This window comes from Solanum verrucosum, unplaced genomic scaffold (assembly GCF_900185275.1).
Source record: "Solanum verrucosum unplaced genomic scaffold, falcon-dt-bn FXZP01000028.1, whole genome shotgun sequence".
Taxonomy (NCBI): domain Eukaryota; kingdom Viridiplantae; phylum Streptophyta; class Magnoliopsida; order Solanales; family Solanaceae; genus Solanum; species Solanum verrucosum.
Genome location: NW_026020183.1, coordinates 52,569 through 71,685, shown reverse-complemented (window position 1 = coordinate 71,685; position 19,117 = coordinate 52,569). Strand labels below are relative to the sequence as shown.

The following is a 19,117-nucleotide window of genomic DNA, read 5'->3' as shown; positions in this document are numbered from 1 at the left end:
CTTTGCCCTCTTCTTCCAATTCCTTTCCAACTGTTGAGTAGCTCCAGGGTGGTTTTAGGCATTACCCAACTTACTCCCAGAATACGTAAGAACATGTTCCACATATTTGCAGCTGTTTTGCAGTGTAGAAACAAATGACTATTTACCTATGTTTCCTGATCACACATAAAGCACCTTGAGCAAATATGTAAACCTCTTCTTTGTAACACCTCATGAGTTAGACATGCTCTTTTGATCACAAGCCAAGCGAAACATGAAACATTCAGTGGGCTTTTAACTTCCAGGAACATATATATATCTATCAAAGATTGCCTGTTGTTCATCTTCCAGTAGCAAGATTTTACGGTAAAAAAACCTCTACTATGTAGACTCCAAACTGGTTTGTCTGGCCCCATAGAGATACCTGAAAAAGAGTTTAAAACCTGAAGCAGGCCTGCTACTCCATCAATTTCCCAGTCATTCAAAGCTCTTCTAAAAATCAGGTTCCACCCTTGCTGGCTCCAAACCTGAGATACAGTGGCATTTTTTTGAAGGCTTATGATGTATAGTTGAGGAAAAGTGCTTCTTAGAGTATCATCACCTATCCAAAGCTCATTCCAAAAATCAATCTTCACTCCATCACCCACTCTGAATGAAATATTGACGTTGAATTTTGTCCATAATCTCCTGATGGTTTTCCATACACTACACCCAAAAGTACCCAAAACTTCCTCAGTTTTACACTGATTGAGCAGCCCATATTTTTCTGTGATGAACCTTCTCCACCGAGCCAAATCTTCCATGCAAAATCTCCATAACCATTTTTGTCGTAGGCATGCATTCTGTTTGCTGAGATTCTTTATACCTAGGCCCCCTTGTTTTTTTGTTGAGTGTTAGGGTATCCCACTTCACCCTCTCTTCTCCTTGTTTCCTTGCCAGATAAAAGATCTTCTCAGTTGATTGATTCTCTTTTCAATGATTTTAGGTATTGGGAAAAGACTCATCATATAAGTGGGAAGGCCATCCAACACAGATTTAATGAGTGTCAACCTCCCTCCAAGGGATAAATATTGACTCTTCCATCTTGTAAGTTTCTTTTCACATCTTTCCAACACTTCATTCCAGACTTCCAACTCTTTGTTCTTAGCTCCCAGTGGCATTCTAAGGTATTTTGTAGGTACGGAAGCTACCTGGCAACCGAGAGTCTAAGCTAAGGATTGTATATTGTCAACCTGATTGACAGGAGGGAACTCTTATTCCAGTTAACATGTAATCCAGAAATACCTTCGAAAATGGTGAGAATTGCCCTTAGCTTAGCTGCGCGGACTCTTCACTTTTGATGCTGCACCCGTCTCGGATTCTTCAAAAATACACTACTTTGGCGAATCCGACACGCACCCGTTGGCATTTTTGAAGAGTCCGAGCAACATAGGCCCTTAGGTGCCTGATTTGAATCTCCTCAGCTTCACAAAGAACTAATGAGTCATCTGCATACAGGAGATGTGTAACCTCCAAAGCATCTCCCCTGACTGTCTGAGCACTGAAACCCTTCAACCATCCTTTTCCATTTGCAATCCTTATCATGTGATTTAATCCTTCCATTGCCAGTAAAAATAGAAAGGGAGATATAGGGTCTTCCTGCCTCAATCCTCTCTGGGACTTAAAAAAAACCTTCAGTGCTCCCATTTATGATGAGTGAAAATTTCACATTGGATATGCAAAATCTGATCCATTTGTTGCCAAACCCCATATCTTTTAGAATTTTAAGAAGGAAATTCCAATTGACATGGTCATAGGCCTTCTCAATGTCAAGCTTACACAGAATTCCAGGTGTCTTTTGTTTCACCCTAGAGTCCACCAGTTCATTGGCCAACATAGCTGCATCTAGAATCTGCCTTCCTTTCAAAAAGGCCATTTGGTGTTCATCTACCAATTGCCCCATGACAGTTTTCAACCTTTCAGTGATAAGTTTAGAGATGATTTTGTACACTCCTCCTATCAAGCTAATAGGTCTGAAATCTTTTAATTCTTCTGCTCCTGTCTTTTTTTGGAATTAGAGCTATGAAGGTGGCATAAAAAGATTTCTCAAAGATCTCATTATGATGAAAGTTCTGGACAGTCAGCATCAGGTTTTCTCTCAATATTTCCCAACATCTTTTGAAGAAATTCATGGTAAAACCATCCGGGCCTGGAACTTTATCTCCATCACATTGCTTAACAATTTGTAGTACTTCTGCTTCTGTAAAAGGCCTCTCCAACCACTCTTGTTCCTCTCGGGAAACTTTTGGACAGTCCATAAGCTCAAAAGGTCTCCATGTCTCTGATTCTGTATATAGATCTTTGTAAAAGTCGATCATGGCTACCTTAATCTTTGCAGTGTCCTGAACTTCCTCCCCCCTTACCACCAACCTATCAATTGTATTGTATCTTCTGTGAGCTGTTGCTATTCGTTGGAAAAATTTAGTATTGTTATCTCCTTGTTTTAACCATAAAACTCTTGATTTCTGCCTCCAACTAGCCTCCTCATTCTTGGCCAGTACCTCCAATTCCACTAATATTGTTGCTCTTACCATCATTTCATCTTCAGTCAGGTCCCTGTCATCTTGAGTTCTATCAATTTCAGCCAGCTCCTCTAACAAGTTGTTCCTCTTATTGGTAAACTCACCGAAGGTTGTTTTACTCCATTCTTTGAGTTTTTGTTTCAACATCTTTAGCTTGATGCTAAATTTGTAATCTGGACAACCTTCCACCACAAACCCATTCCACCATCCCTGTACCATATCATTGAAGCCTTCCACATTGAGCCACCAGTTTTCAAACTTAAAAGTAAGAGCTTTTCTGCTCCCAGTTCCCACATTCAAGCATAATCGGGCTATGATCAGAAATCACTCTAGGTAGTATCTTCTGGCTGATATTTTTAAAAGCTTCCTCCCACTCCATGGAATAGAGAAATCTATCTAACCTGGCAGCACTTTGGTGATTGACTCCCCTGAACCATGTGAATTTCCCCCCATTCAAGTGGGGATCATGAAGCTCCATATCTTCTATCCACTTAGAGAAATCAGACATAACATTTGTGATCCTATTGCATCCTCTCCTTTCTCTCATGTATCTGACTGTATTAAAGTCCCCACAGGAAATCCAAGGACCTTCACACAGTTCCTTCATTGCTGCAATATCTTCCCAACATTCTAACTTTTCACCTCTGGTATGGCGTGCATAAACCCCAGTGAGATACCAAGTAAAAGAGTTTTGCACCGAGACAAATTTGTATGTTATCGAGTGTTGCCCTACTTCCATCATGGTACCAACCCAAATTCTGCTATCCCACATAACCAATATCCCCCCACTGCTACCATTAGCTTCTATGTAGCCACATCTCATCCATCTACATGACCATAGTTGCTTTGCAATACCCTCCACATCCTTACTCACCTTAGTTTCTTGAAAGCAGTATACATCCACCTTCCAATTCTGTAAAGAGCACTTAACAAGATTTCTCCTGGAAGTACTGTTAAGTCCCCTTACATTCCAAGTGACAAGATTAACATTCATTAAAGGTCAAACTGAGAACTCTCCCTCTACTCCAACCACCTTCTACCTCTTTATTAAGACTAGACTGAAGATTTTTCAGTTCATTCTTTCCAATCCTCCTGCTTTTCGGTGTCGTGCTTGATTTCCCTTGGCCCTTTTTGTCCAATGAAACCTTTCTCTCATCAATCTTCATGAGGAGTGCTAGAGTCTCCTTTTCAAAGCCTTCAAAAGCTACCCCGTAAGTATTGCTCAGTTCTAGAATGTGGGAATTTACCCAATTTGATGCCTCTGCTTCGGTTTCCTCTTGGTCAATCAGATTATGTGTGGCTACAGGTTCAACATCATGAATTTGTTGTAGCTGCATGTTTGTTCCTATCGTTTCTGCCTCAGAGGTGTCTTCATCTGTTCATTTTCCTTCTGAGAACTTAGGAGATTCAACATTCTTGTCAATTTCATTAATCTTTATGCTTTGCTCATTCTGCGTGCGAGCCTCTTTGTTTTTTGTGGTGTTTGCAATCTTCTTGACGTTTCCAATTTCTGTTGCAGATGACTCCCAGTCTTTGAGCGCTTCTAAGAAATTAGAAGCCAAAGTTTTAAGATCGTTCAGCTCTTTAGAGGGGGATTTGAGAGCTTCATGTGCAACCATGTGTTTATTAAAAGAGACTGATGGTTGGGAAAACCGAGTTTGGTCCAAAGAGAGAAAATTTGGGCCTCTATTTGTGTCTTCAGCATAAGATATATTGGACTGGCCCAAATGTTTTTAAAAAAGTTCCTCACGCGGGGGCACACGTGCTGGGAGCACTAACTTTTTAAGAGACGGGCTGTTATGAGCTGTTTCTTTACCCTTTGTGTTTTCCCTCAATATATGCTGGTCCAAGACTTGGACCCCTTCTTCCCCTTCTCCAACGTGAAATCTCACCGGCACTTCTGCCCAGATTTGAGTTGTGAAGAAGAATCCACCACTCTCAATAGTCACTTCCTTTGGGATAGATGTTCCATCTCCAAGGATTTTGATTCTAGCCCACTTAAGATGATTTCTTAGTTGTGTTTCTCCTCTGTTTCTATCCAGCCGCCACAAAAATCTCCAATGGCCTTGTAACTTTTCTGCGACCAAAGATGAAGGGGCAGGCCAACAATTCTAATCCATGTTGAATTAGGTTTTGCTTTTACTTCGATTGCTCCAACCGTAGGGCTCCACCACTGGAACCTAATGTGCATTTGTTTCCAAAGCCAATCACCATTCATTACTTGTTCTGCGGCTGCTTTCGAGGAAAACTCAAATAGGAAATTTTATTTCCCATTTCATAAATGTTCAGCCCAAAGATTTGCTTCCACATGCTAGAGGACCATCTTCTAATCTCTGAGAGGGATGGTGTATCCACATCCTTGAAGTTTCCAACCAAACTTCTACTAAGAACTTCATTTTGTTTGTTGGGTCCATCATTAATGCAAACTACTCCCCCCTTCAATGTGACTTCTGCATTGAATGAACTTTCCCCTCTGTTGGACCATTTACTACTTCGAAGGGCATCAGCGTAAGGGATGTTCTTGTCAGTCAATCTAGGTTCCGTTGGAACTTTCTCATTCCTGTGGAAGTTAATAAATCTTTCCACCTTTGCTGCAATGAACATCCAGCCTGAGTTAAAGGTTATTTCAGGGATTATCAACACTGATCTTCGTCTGCCTTTCAAGTTTATGATGTTGATGTATCGTCCAGACTTATTGAAATTCCTTGCACAATAAGTTTCAGAGAAAATTTCTCGCCTCTTCCACATTCTGACCGAGTTCCCTTTTACCAAAGAAGCTTCTTTCAGCCTTTGTATCAACCATATCATTGTTCTCTTGGTAAACTAGGTTCTAGTGATGCACTTCCTACTCCTTTCGGTTCATTCGTACAAGTCCCCCTGTGTACCTGAAATTCTTGAGACATCAAAAGACTTGAAGCCCACAGCAAAATAAATGGTGTCTTCTTCCATCAGATCAATGGTGAAAAGGGTTTCAGAAGAGAGAGGAGAGAGAAGATAGAGAAGAGGGATGAGAATCAATGGAGAAGTGGGTATCAGAAGAAAGAGGAGGGAGAGATAAAGAAGAGAAGGAGGACGAGAGGGGTTGATTCCGGTGATCAGAAGGATCACCGGAGAGGGAAAAGGAATGGAAGATAGGTTAGGTCATATTGTTGGGGAATGTGCCTGGGAGCATTTTGAAATTAAAATATTGGAGGTAATTACCCTTATCATTAATTATAGTCATTTTTCATCCCAAATTAAAAAATGACTATAATTAATGATAAGCACATATCCCAAGACTCTCCTCTAAAGACCCTTTTGGTCCTTTAGTCTCATCCCTCTGTGGTTTCTGGCCCTCCGGAATCCTTCTTCTCTCTCTTGTGTTTTCTTACTCAACCTTTTCTTATCTATAGAGAATCATATCTACTTCAGATTAGGGGGAAATCTTATGATCTCGCAAAAACTAAGTCTCCCTCTGAGACATGGTTCAAATAGGTTGAAAGTTATATTACATCATGAAAATGGTGCTATTTAAAGTGGCAATATGGTGGCTCTGCAGAAGACTCAAGGAGGCTTCAGATGTCAGGGGGAAGAGATTTAAGTCTTAGCGAGGCAGAGAGTCAGAGACATTTCAACCAACATTTGTTGCTCCCTCAAGTTCAATAAATTGGGAAGATACACTTCTATCATCAAGTTCAACCAACATTTGTTGCTCCCAGGCATCGTAAGCTTTTAAGAATTGCATAGCCAATGTTTTAAGACCACTTCGACCTTTATTAATCCCCACGTGCCCTTCATGTGCCACTTCTCTTTGCTTTCCTGAATTAATTGGGCTAAATGGACCATTCATTAAAAGACCCACACTAGGTTTTGGGCCTAAGTTTGTATTGCACAATATTTTCAAGCCCAAATTCAGATCAGGGATTTTGGCAGCTACCCCACGTGTTTCAGCCCTAGCACGTGGCTGGGCAGCTTTATATGTCCCCTCTCTTACTAAGACAGAATTCTCTTCTAAAACCTCTGGTCCGCGACTGGTTGACTGCTAGGTAAAAACCATCTAAGGCTGAGTTTGAATTCATTCTCCGGCAGCCACTCTCACTGGGGCTTCAGTCCATAATTGCATCGTGTACTGGAAAGAGCTGTCGTCAATCGTCACTTCCTTCGGCACGCAAGAGCCATCACCATTAGTTTTGATTCTCGCCCATTTGAGGTGGTTTCGGAGGTGAGTCTCCTCTTCCGTTTCGACCCCGCCTCCACAAAAATCACTGATGGCTTTGAATGTTTTTTGTGCCCAGAGATACAACGGCAGACCTACCACTCTAACCCAAGTAGATTTGGGTCGGCCATAATCCGCCGATGTACCTATTGTCTGACTCCACCACTGCATTTTGACCGGAAAATTCTTCCACACCAGTCACCTTCTACCACTTGTTCTGCAGTGGTTTTGGATGCAAATTCGAATAGGAAAATTCCCTCCCCCATTTCGTAAATATTCAGACCATGAATCTGCTTCTAGAGATTATTAGCCCATTTCCTGACCTCTGTAAGATTTGGAGTCTTACCTTTACTAACCATAAATGCCCACCAAACTCTTCTTTAATACATCACTCTGGGAATTTATGTCCTCATAAATGCAAATTTTGTCCCCCCCTTTTAACCGAGTTCACTGTTTGTGTGTTTTTCCTCCCCTCATTCCCCCATTTAATGCTTCTTAGCATATTCGCATACGGAATGTTGTTGTCAACCAGTCTATGCTTCTCTAAGTTCCCCCCACGTTTGTGACTACTAATGAATCTCCCAACTTTCTCTGCAATTCCTGTCCAGCCTGAGTTAAGAGTTAACTCCGATATAATCATGACTGCCCTTCTTCTACCTCTGATGTTTATCAAGCTTATATATCTGCCAAACTTGTTAAAATTCCTAGAGCGGTAGATTTCTGAAAAGGCATCTTTTTTCTTCCATCTTCTAACTGAGTTACCCTTTGATTTGGAAGCTTCTCACAAGGTCCAAGAAATCCATTCCATATCCTTGCCATTGAATGTTGTTCTCGTCATGGACTTCCTGTTTCTTTCTGTCCAGTAATACCAATCTCCTATTGTACCTGAGGTTCTTGCGATATCGTATGATTTGAATCCCACCACGAAATAAATGATGTCATCCATCGAATGCTTGGCTGAGTTTGAAAGAGAAGGGCAAGAAAGAGAAAGAGAAAAGAAATAGAAAGAAGAAGCGAGAAGGTGTTCCAGTGATCGGAAGAGATCACCGGATATAGAGGAAGGAGAAAGTTAGTTCTCAGGTGACCTACCGGAAAGAGGGATCTCTCTCCTAGGAAGTAGGAGAGAGAGGGTTTTTGGGAAAAGTGCATGAGAGCATTTTCCTTTTCATAAAACTCAAACTTGGAAAGTATATGCAGTCCTTTTGGAGTTCACAAGATCATTGCAAAGATGCTAGCAGAAAGACGGAAAAAGGCAGTAAGCAAACTGGTTAACAACCATCAAAGGAAGACAGATCATAGATGTTGCTCTTATAGCCTGTGAATGTGTGGATTCCAGACTTAAAGGCAATGATCCAGAAGTTATTACAAACTTGACATAGAAAAGGCATTTGATCATGTCAACTGGGACTTTCCTACTGCGCATTCTCAAGAAGATGGGTTATGGAGTGAAATGATTGAAATGGATTTGTTTTTGCATAAAAACTGTCAGGTTCTCAATACTGGTGAATGGAGAACTTGTGGATTTTTTTCTTTCTGAAACAAGTCTCAGACAGGGTGACCCACTTTCACCTTTCCTTTCCATTATTGCCAGAAAAGGTTTCAACAGCATAATGAAGATTGCAGTTCAGAAAGAGGTGGCTGAATGGCTTCAACATAGGCAGCAGGTTGGGTGAAGACATAAAAACTTTCCACTTACTTTTATGTTGATGACACTGTCATCTTCTGTGATGCTGAATTTGATCAAATATGCTATATCAGGATGATCCTCTTAACTTTTGAGGCAACCTCTGGGATAAGTGTAAATTGGAATAAGAGCAGCTTATTCCCTATCAATGAGGTGGCTCATATGGAAGGATTGGCCAGCATTCTGGGATGCATGATAGACCGTCTACCAACAATATATTTGGGCATGCCCTTGAGAAATAAGCACAAGAAACTGAAAATATGGGATGAGATGGCAGAAAAACAGAGAAGAAGCTATCAAAATGGAAATCACTAAACTTATCACTCAGAAGGAGATTGACTTCGACAAATCCTGTTCTAGATTCATTGCATATCTATGTAATGTCTCTATTCCCGAATCCTTCTAAAGTGGAAGAAAGGTTGGACAAATTAAAAAGAAATTTCTAGTGGCAGGGCAACAAGGAAGGCAATGGTTTCCATCATCTGGTCAAATGGGAGATTGTCCAACTAAGCAAAGACTCTGGGGGTCTTGGAATCAGGAACCTTGCACTTATAAGTATCTAATGATGAAAGGGCAATGGAGATGTGTTGATGAAGAACAGGCACTTTGGAAGAAAGTGATTCAGTTCAAATATGGCCAAGACAGTCATCAGGGTACCAATTTAGTGACCACTACTTATGGTGTCTCAGTATGGAGGTCTATTGCAGCCCTTTGGCCCACTTTCTCAAACAATTCTTGTTACAAAATTGGCAATGGCAACAAAGTTCCCTTTTGGAGGGATGTCTGGAATGGACAGGAGACATTGATGAGCACCTATCCAGCTCTGTTCTCTCTATGCAGCAATGCTGAAACAACTGTGGCTGACAATTGGTCCCCTCAAGGTTGGAAAATCTGCTTCAGAAAGGTAGAAATGGTAGCAAGAATGCTTCAAGACGTTAGCAGCTTCATAGGTATATAATGCAATCCCTGATACTATCATCTGGAAACATGACACTGATGGCAAATTCTCTGGAAACAAGTTCTACAACAAGGAGATACCGGAATAGCCAGGTTGTAAGACAGGGCAATGGAGACAGGTTTGGAAAAATCAGATCCCCAATAAAAACCAAATGCTTCTCCTGGCTGGTGACAAGGAAATCATGTCTGACTCATAGAGAGGCTAATGAGTAAGGGGATGCACTCAGCATCTAGATGCTTGCTGTGTGGGGAAGCAGAGGAGACAAACAACCACCTCCTCTTACACTGCAAAATCACTTCTCAGCTATGGTCCATTTTCTTCAGTTTTTCACATATTCATTGGTCAATGACTGAACATACTGCAGACCTTCTGAGCTGCTGGATCAGAAGAGGGGGAAGCAAAAGCCAAAAGAAATGGTGGAGAATAATCTCAGCTTGCATATAATGGACAATATGGGGGAGAGAGAGGGACATGGGAGATGTTTTGAGGATAGATTCACTTATCAAATGGAATTGTATTAGTATCCTTTACTTTTGGTGTAAATAAGATCTTGTAAATGATGCAATTCAAATAGTAGATTTGTTAGGCTCTCTATATTAGTTCTAAGACTCAGCTTTTGAAGGTTGCTGGCATACTGCTGAAGAATACAACATTACCAGTTTTTTTTTAAAAAAACATGCCAACAAATAAGGAAAGCAATACAAAGCATACAGAAAAAGAACAATAACAACATCATACAGTAACAGATAAAAAAACAAGAAATTACATGAATAAGGCCAATACTACGACATATACGATGCTCCAGACCACCACCAAGCCTAATCCCACTGAAAAGCGAGACAATAATCAACTACCTGCTAACTTTTTACCCTAATTTGCGACTTTCAATGCCTCCTATCTAAGGCCATGTCCTTAGTATAATGTAGTCGTGTCATGTCCTGTCTAATTACCTCTCCTCACTACTTCTTCACCCTACCTCTACCTCTCCTCGTACCCACCATATCCAACCTCTCACACCTCCTCACTAGGACATCTGCGCACATTCTCTTCACATGCCAAACCATCTCAACCCCACCTCCCTCTTCTTGTCCACCACGGAGGTCACTCCCACCTAGTCCCGGGTATATTCATTCCTAATTTTATCTTTCCGAGTATGCCTACGCATCAATCTTAGTATCGTCATTTCTGCAACTTGCATGTTCTGAACATGAGAGTTCTTGACTAGCCAACACTCTGCCCATACAACAAAGTCAGTCCAACCACCACACTGTAGAACTTACCTTTGAGTTCTGGTGGTACCTTTTTATCATACAAGACTCTGGATGCAAGCTTCCATTTCATCCACCCGCACCAATACGATGTGTGACATCATCATCGATCTCTCTATTTCCTTGGATTAAAGATCCAAGAGATATAAGAAGGGTGAAAAGAGAAATACATCTGTCGAACGGGCAGCCAACAGGCGAAATCTACTTCATTTCGTCTCTACTAAGATTGCAGAGGCCCTGACATCATGTGAGAAAATAAGAGAAGAAAAGAAATATAGAAATGATTTAATGAACTAATGAATACAAGATGCACCAAATTACAAGTGTCAAATACAATACATCTGCTATTTTTCAAGAGTGGGATGATATCCAACTTGGCAAAATAACACTTTGTAACTTTTACATTCCATTTCTAAGTTCTAACACACTAACACAAAACTCAACATATTGGCAATCATAACCAAAGCATTCAAATAGATTAAAAGCTTCAAATCCCATGTGTTAGCCATGTAAAACACTTTGGGGTCGTTTGGCGGGGTATATAAGAAAAGTGTTGAATAGGGTGCATTAGTAATGTTGGTATTACTTATGGGCATTAGTTGTGCTGAGATTATTTCTTATGCATTGTTTGGTTTGATGTATTTAAAAAATGTATTACATAATTTCTAAAAAATTGTTTGTTCACAAAAACACCCTCCATAAAATATAGTGGAAAGGATGTGGAAAAGGTTTTGAGGGGCAAATATGTCTTTAACCATGCTAATGCATGCATTAAAACCCCTTGCATAGCTAATACCATAATTTGTCATGTATTAGTTATGCATAGCATAATACCAAATAAAGTGTATAACTTATGCTTGCATTGGTTATACATAGGTTGAAAAAGTGTATCAAAAAATATATTAATAATATACAAAGTTAGTGCATGCATTTTTTTTTTTCTAATGCATCCTACCAAACAACCCTTTATTCTCTTTTGAGTTTGTCAATGGTGATCCATCATCACCCCTGTTACTTTCCCATTCTTAATCATTATACCTAGAACTTTAACTCCAATAACTAGTTGTACTCTATTCGATCTAAAAGACAGGTTAAAGTGACAATCCAACTATAGTAGGCTTTCTCTTTTGTAGCAGACATCTGGAACTGCTTCCTCACTATGTTTAGTCTACACTGGGTCTTTCCCCAGAACATCAAGGAAGCCTACTCTAGTTGGATTTTTTGGAAAGTTGATAAAACCATCAAGAAGATCTAGAGACTGACTCTAGCAGTAATTTTTTGGTGCGTCTGGAATGAACGAAATCACAGATGCTTTGATGAGATCTCAACTCCAAGCCATACTCTAAAAGCTAGATGCCTAGTCAATCTGTTCAGTTGGAACTTTTTGTCTCCTGCTAATAGTGCTGACAGTTTTTTGGATTTTGTTAGCTCTTTGATCCTAACTTAGTACTCAGGTAAGGGAACTAACTCTCTTTCTTTGCACACTTTTGCTTTTAGCATCACCCTGATGCTCTTTAATGAAATCCTTTACTTCATCAAAAAAGGTGACAACTTATTAAAATGAGTCGGAAGCTAGCAAGTGGATTAGCAAGGGCCAAGGGCAGATCCAGAACTTGAATGTGGTGGGTCCTACTAAGGCAAAAAAAGAACAGCACTGTATGCTAAACTTCCAGTATACATGGGGTTTGGGGAAGAGAAGACCACATAGGACCATTTCTGCTTCCAGGAGCGGATTCCAACACCATTTCCTTTCGTCATACTCCTTCATATATCTCCATATGGTTGCATAATTTGATTGGTTCTCTATCCCCAATTTGAGCTCTATCTTTTAGATAATGACCACAACCCATGATCCTTCACAAATAATTTCCAAAGCCATGTTCTTAGTATGGCTCTACTAAATACCCTCAAGTTCCTAACCACTACACCTCCCTTACTAGGAATGTCAAAATTCCCAATTAATAAGATTGGTTTTTTAACCATCCCCTATCCTATAGAATATTGCTTAGTACTTTTTCCAATCACTGTGCTAGACACTAGTACAGGTGACAAAGACATGTTGTAAGTCGGATAATCCAAGTTTGACCTATACATAATAGGAACTGGAAACAGAGATATTTTCAATGCTGGCATCAGAACAAATTTACAGTTTATGAAACCAAGGAAAAGAAAAGCAACCAAACTTTTAATCAACCAAGCTCAGTTCAAAAAGAGATGAACCTTATCAAGATATAATTCAGTTGCCCATGTTGAAATCATTGTTATTTGACATTTTTCATCCTTTGAAAGATTATCAAGCTTCCGCAGGAGAAATGTTCTCAATGCATCCTGCAAGCAAAGAGGTGTTATATCCAGGAAGAAATTTTCAACTAGTTCTTTTTTCTACTAATTCTGTTATTTGTGGCTGTTTTTCTATTCAAAGTTTCCAGATGTCAAAAATTAGAAAACTAACAAAATTAACTTTCAACAGCAGACCAAGGAATACCTCTCATTATAACATGTGCAAATGCAGCAAGATAACACTAGAGATCTGTTGTAAAAGGGATGGGATATCTATGCAAAGATAGGTTCATTATCTTCCTGAAGAATAATTGCTTCATATTATGAAAATGATAGGACTACTAAGCAAGAAGACAATCACAAGAAATTAAACTTCCGTGGTTCTGAAACATTAGAATTTTTTAAAGAAATAAAAGAACTTCAATAATAACCAGCAATGAGATGGCACTGCACAGCAGTACAATAAAGTTCTAAAAACAACACTGGAATATCTATCCTACAACAACAAACAAAAGCAGCAGCATCCCTCAAGTCCTGGTGAAGCCTAAGTACTAAAAATGGAAACAGATTCTAAACTGTAAAGAAAATTGGAATTCAAGAACATTTGTTTTGTCAATATGAAGAGATACTAAATTATCAAAATTTGCAGTCAGGATCTACCAAATAAACATATTTTCCAATGATGTTTAGTAATATAAAACCTCAGTATGATATATCTGGGTTTCATATGCAGTAATTTCATACAAGTAACTCAAGACTAAATACAATAACCTATAATGAATCGCCTGCAACGGACTCCAAATATGAAATATTTAAGTTCTAACAAGCTTCTTAGTTTTTTACAGACTACTAAACCCTGTCTCTTAAAAATGGAACGGGAAAAGTAATATTCCTTTTTAGATATGAGTGTAGATACTACTACAGATCTTGCCTCAAAAGAGCAAGATGGATTGAACTTAGATGAATTTGACCTTTTAGCTATTTTCAATAAGTGAAATAAAAAACTTTTCTTGCTTAACCATAAATCAGTGTCCTAGAATTGAAAAGGTCATACCTGTTCGCCTATGCTAATGAACTTCAACGAGATTTCTTCAAAAGATAATACATAGTTAATCTGCAATATCCATTTCCTTGCATTAGAAAGGTCTCCAGTTCCAGGAATAAATATGGATTACTTAGTAAGCCTCCTATGTCAAACATAAAAGAAAACAAAAGGGACATGAATGACGAGTTGCACTTACACCTTGTATATCAATTCATCCTCAAGCAATATCTAGGCCCAAGGGACAGAATTTTAATGCAGAGACGTAGTTTTTACAGGAAATATTCAAGACGGTAATCAATTTGATACTACTGAAAATGTAAGGGATTATCTGAAGCTGACCTTGCAAAGAAGATTTATCAGGGGTTTCCCTTGGGGTATGATAGATGAAAGTATTTTCATTTATCAGGAAACTAAATTCTAGTGGTCTTTGTAGAATTGAGTAGACATAGACACTGATTGCTACAAAAGTTTGTAGAAATTTCCCTTTTGCTGGTCGCGATGAAATTTGAACTTAGCGAACAAGAATTGGATTTTTTTAAGGGCATGTGGCTGGTTGACACAGATCAAGTTTACGAAGGTACAAAGAAATGGAAACCACAAAATGGAAGTAAAAAATAAATAAGTAAATTAAATACTTTTGCATAGAATGATGCAGCTCTGAGGAACTCCTTGGCAACAAAAGCAGCTTCAGCCTGCATAACATGAGGTCTATGATGAAAAACCAAAAGAAGATATTCAGCCTCCTCACAAACAATAAGAGTTTCTTCTGTTTATGATTAGGGGACAGTTATAAATGAGGCGAAATATTCAAAAAAAAAAAGCATCATATTTCCCAGCAGAAAAGAACAAGTTCAAATCAGCCACTACCTGAACCAGATAAACTTGGTCTCTCTGCAGGGCATCACGACAACTAGCCAAAGCTGCAGCATATTCTTTTAAGTCCAAGTACACTTTCCACATATCACGACCTTCATCATTTACAGACACCTAAATTCAGATTGTCGATTCAGAAACTGAAGCAGAAATATAATGGTACTACCACGTCACATAAGATTTAGGACAATGACTATTACTGCACCTGGAAAATAGAATTTTGGTCATATGCATAAAACAACCCAGCTGAGGCATCACTACATATGCCAATAATACCTCTTGAAACTGCATCAGGTGTCTGATCAAAATAAAGTTCTTCTACTACTTGTTCACTTATCCTGTTCACCACCTACAAAACGTCAACTATAGCATAACTATACAAGGTATTCAAAGGTGAAATGTCCATTATTCAGAATCAAGTGATTTGCTCAATAATTGGGCGTTCAGGTTGCCCTTGTCCTAAATTGTTCTTCTAACTGTCTTCTGTGATCTGTCATGTGGTAAAGGGAGAACCTCTAGCATCCACATATTTAACAATGTAGAACAAGATTAATATTGCAACAGCTTAGATTAATGCTGCAAAGCAATATTGTTATAGACTAACTTCTACCCAACAGAAAAACACACACTCAGTGGTCTTGCAGAACTAATTAACCATGAAATGTATTTTTCCTAAGATATATAAAATTAAGTGGATAATGGCAGACGAAAGAAGATACTATGACAAATGGAGTTTTTCTGTTTTGATGGAATGTCAACTCCAGCACACTCACTGAAGGCTATATGTCTAGTTAGTTCATTCAGTTGGAATTTTTCTTATCCCTGTTAATAGTGTTGACAATTTTTTGGACTTTGATAGTTCCCTGGTTCTAGCATAGGCATTCATACATTGGGGCTAATATTGTTTTTGGTCTTCTGTTTTGGACCTAACAGACTTTTTGTCTTTTGTAATTTTGGAATCTTCCTGATGCCCTTATCCATGATATTATCTTACTTCATCAAAAAAAAAAAAAAAAAAGTAAATGGAGTTTTTCATGTCAACTTAGGATTGATTTACCCTATTTTATCTTTTAGAATACAATCACTGGTATCGAAAATACTAAGTGGTGTACATTACATGAACCTAAAAGTTAAAGCAAACTTAGTCATCAATATCAACACCGACAAAATAGAGGTGTGCAGATGAGAAATTTAAGTATATCATCACTAGCCTTATTAGGTCTAAGACTTCCACATAATCATGTTTAAAGCTAAGAATTTGCATCAGCTGCCCTTTTCTGTTGAAAGAAAAAGGAAATTACATCCTAGTTTCTTCATGTGCAACAAACCAATATTTGTTTAATATCATGAAATCATGAAGCTTAGTGAAAAAGCAGCTAAAATTTACGTTAGAACATTATGGCTAACACATATACGATTGGTATTTGGTAGACACACTAAAGAATTTCCCAAGTCATAATAACTCAAATATGGAAGAATGTATGTATGCCTCATAATTATTGCTTCCATACCATCAAACTTACATGTTCATTTTTTTGGTATGTAATTATACGATATACAACCAAACAAAAAATTTCATACAATTCCAGTCTTTGGATTGAGCATAGCAAAACCCCAAGCCATATATTGCATATAGACATAGGCATGCATGAATAATAATTCCAACTTTAGAAACTGCTACAACTAATTGATCTATTAAAAGGTTAAAAGTAGACACAGAAACAAAGTCATGGAAGTAGCACTAACACACCTTAACCGTGTTACCAATGAGAAGTAGGAAATGAAACTCGGACATAGCCAGAGAGCTAGGTTTGACACCTTCAACTCCTTCAGAGAATTTAGAGTAGTCCAGAAGAGCTTTGTTTTCCACAAAGTTTTCATCCCCATTTGGCGAACTACAGTGAGGTTTTCAACAATTGTAGAAAATTATCAACAAAAAAATAATTATGTATAGAACTCTGAAGTTCAAATAAAATTTGAGCATTAAGGCCAGAGATGAAAAAAATTGGGATTGAAACAAACCAAAGAAGTATAAAGAAATAAACAACAGGTGGTAAATCTACCTATGTAGTGCTCCAAATTTTAGGTCACCATGGTAGATACCTGCTCCAGAAAGCCATGCGAAGTGTACAGCCCTCTTTTGCTGGATAAAGAAATGCAGTTCACTGAAAGAAGAGAACCCAATAACTCCTAACATCATTTGCAAATTAACAAACACAGTATGTTTTGTATGTACTTGGAAATTAACAAGTTAGTCTGTTGAAGAAAATCAACAAGTTCAGAGGCCCCTCTCCAGATCCAGATACTATTAGATGGAGACATACTACTGATGGGGTGTTCACTGTGAACAGATTGTATAAGATAGAAATCTTGGGGCAATCTGGAGGCAGTATAGGTCCATGGTCAAAGGGGTGGGATTGTCTGGTCCCTACTAAAATCAAATGCTTCACTTGGCTGGTAGTCAGAAAAGCTTGCCTAACACATGAAGCCCTTCAGAAGAGAGGAATCCAGATAGCATCGCAATGTTTTCTTTATAATGAGTATGCAAAGACAAATAGCCACTTATTTATGCACTGCAAGGTGACCGGCCACTCATGGTCAGTCTTTTTAAGTCTCTGTGGTATCAAGTGGACTATGCCAGAACACACTGGAGACCTCCTTAGTTGTTGGACTAGGAGAGGTGGTAGCAAGTCACAAAAGAGATGGTGGGGAGCAATCCTGCATGTATTTGGTGGACAGTATGGAAAGAAAGGAATGGAAGGTGCTTTGAGGATAGACTTAGCTCTCTACAGAAAATTAAGGGTAACTGTACTGCCAATCTCCATTATCTGGTGTAAAGAACATAGAGGATGTTGTCCAGTTGGTAGAGTTTTTAGGATTTCGGTAATTAGTTTTTTTTCTGCTGTTTAGTTTTTACCATTTCACTGTTGATATCTTTTTGGAGGTTGCCAGCATAACCCATAGTGCTGAGGAATACAATTACAAGTTCTCAAAAAAAATTAACAATTTATATAAAATGATAGTTAGTCTATTATGGTGCAAGCTCAAAAGTGTCTTCACAGACGATGAAAGTTGTGACAGCTATATAAAATGATGAAAAAGGAACATCACTTGCTGTGAACTGGAGTAAGGGTAGGTGGAACACAGGAGGGTGTATTTGTCTGTCAGTGCACATGCCACAATAAAGAACCAAGCTCTTGACATATGTCTGATCAATCAAATTTTACGCATCAAAAATGACGTTTGATTTTAAGTTTGAGTTAATAACTTACAAGTACTGGGATGCAAATTTAGAAGGAAAATTGGATAAAGGTAAGAGTGACAAATTGTTCCTCAAGCAATCATGTGGAAAATATAGAGACACAAATAGGAGGGTTTTTCAAGGGACGGAAAATTCATTTGACCATATTGAAGAAATATTTCTGTTTGATTTTGTTTATGCACATTATAAAGCATCTTTGACATTTCGGTTAATACTGATGACTTAGGGTGTGTTTGGTATGAAGGAAAATGTTTTCATAGAAAATATTTTCTTGAAAAATAAGTTGGTTTCTTACTTATTTCTCTTGTTTGGTTGGTGAGCGGAAAATATTTTCTAGTGTATGATTGGTGATAAAAAATATTTTTTCAGAAAACATCTTTTATTTTTTGCTAGAGAGTACAAAGTACTTTTTTAGGAAAATAGTTTCTAACCTGAAAATTAACCCCGATAATCGATCCAGCACCTGACCCCTACTCCCCACACGGAACCCGACATTTGAACTGGAACACAACCCTGACCATGAATTGAATCAAGACCCAATTCCAAGACCTAACCCCGCTAGAGACCCGACATTCGAACTAGAATATGATCCCAAATTCCAAACTTAAACTTGACTCAAGACCCAACCCCGACTCTTGTCCTCAAGATCCAACTTTGACATAGAATCCGACCCCGACCCCAACACGAGACCCAACCCTGACTCTGATACCCAACCTAAGATCCGACCGCAACCAAAGATTCGAGATCCGAACACGACCCCGAGACTCAACCTCGACACTTGACCCTAAATCTAGACCCTGACCCAGAGACCCAACCCTAACCTCGAGACCTAAGCCCGACACCCAACCCTAGACCCAACCCCGACCTAAGACACAACCTCTACCCTAATCTAAGACCTAACACCGACCCCGACACTCGACCTGACCCTAACCACAACTCCCAACCCGAGACCCAACCTCGAGGTTCGACCCCGACATCGACACTCGACTTGAGAGCTGACCCCGACACCTAA

At 38.9% G+C, this 19,117-nt stretch overlaps 1 protein-coding gene across 1 annotated transcript in view; it reads right to left on the bottom strand.

Annotated features, from left to right (window-relative positions):
- LOC125829239 (vacuolar sorting protein 18-like) overlaps positions 1 to 19,117 on the bottom strand; it is a 67,582-nt gene that overhangs the window by 38,447 nt on the left and 10,018 nt on the right. Inside the window, exons 7-13 of the mRNA XM_049508488.1 lie at positions 16,907 to 17,008; positions 16,594 to 16,738; positions 15,049 to 15,192; positions 14,838 to 14,957; positions 14,606 to 14,662; positions 13,980 to 14,039; positions 12,866 to 12,973 (exon numbers count right to left, since the gene is read on the bottom strand). Of these exons, the coding sequence (XP_049364445.1) occupies positions 12,866 to 12,973; positions 13,980 to 14,039; positions 14,606 to 14,662; positions 14,838 to 14,957; positions 15,049 to 15,192; positions 16,594 to 16,738; positions 16,907 to 17,008 (736 nt within the window). The remainder of the gene's footprint in view (positions 1 to 12,865; positions 12,974 to 13,979; positions 14,040 to 14,605; positions 14,663 to 14,837; positions 14,958 to 15,048; positions 15,193 to 16,593; positions 16,739 to 16,906; positions 17,009 to 19,117) is intronic.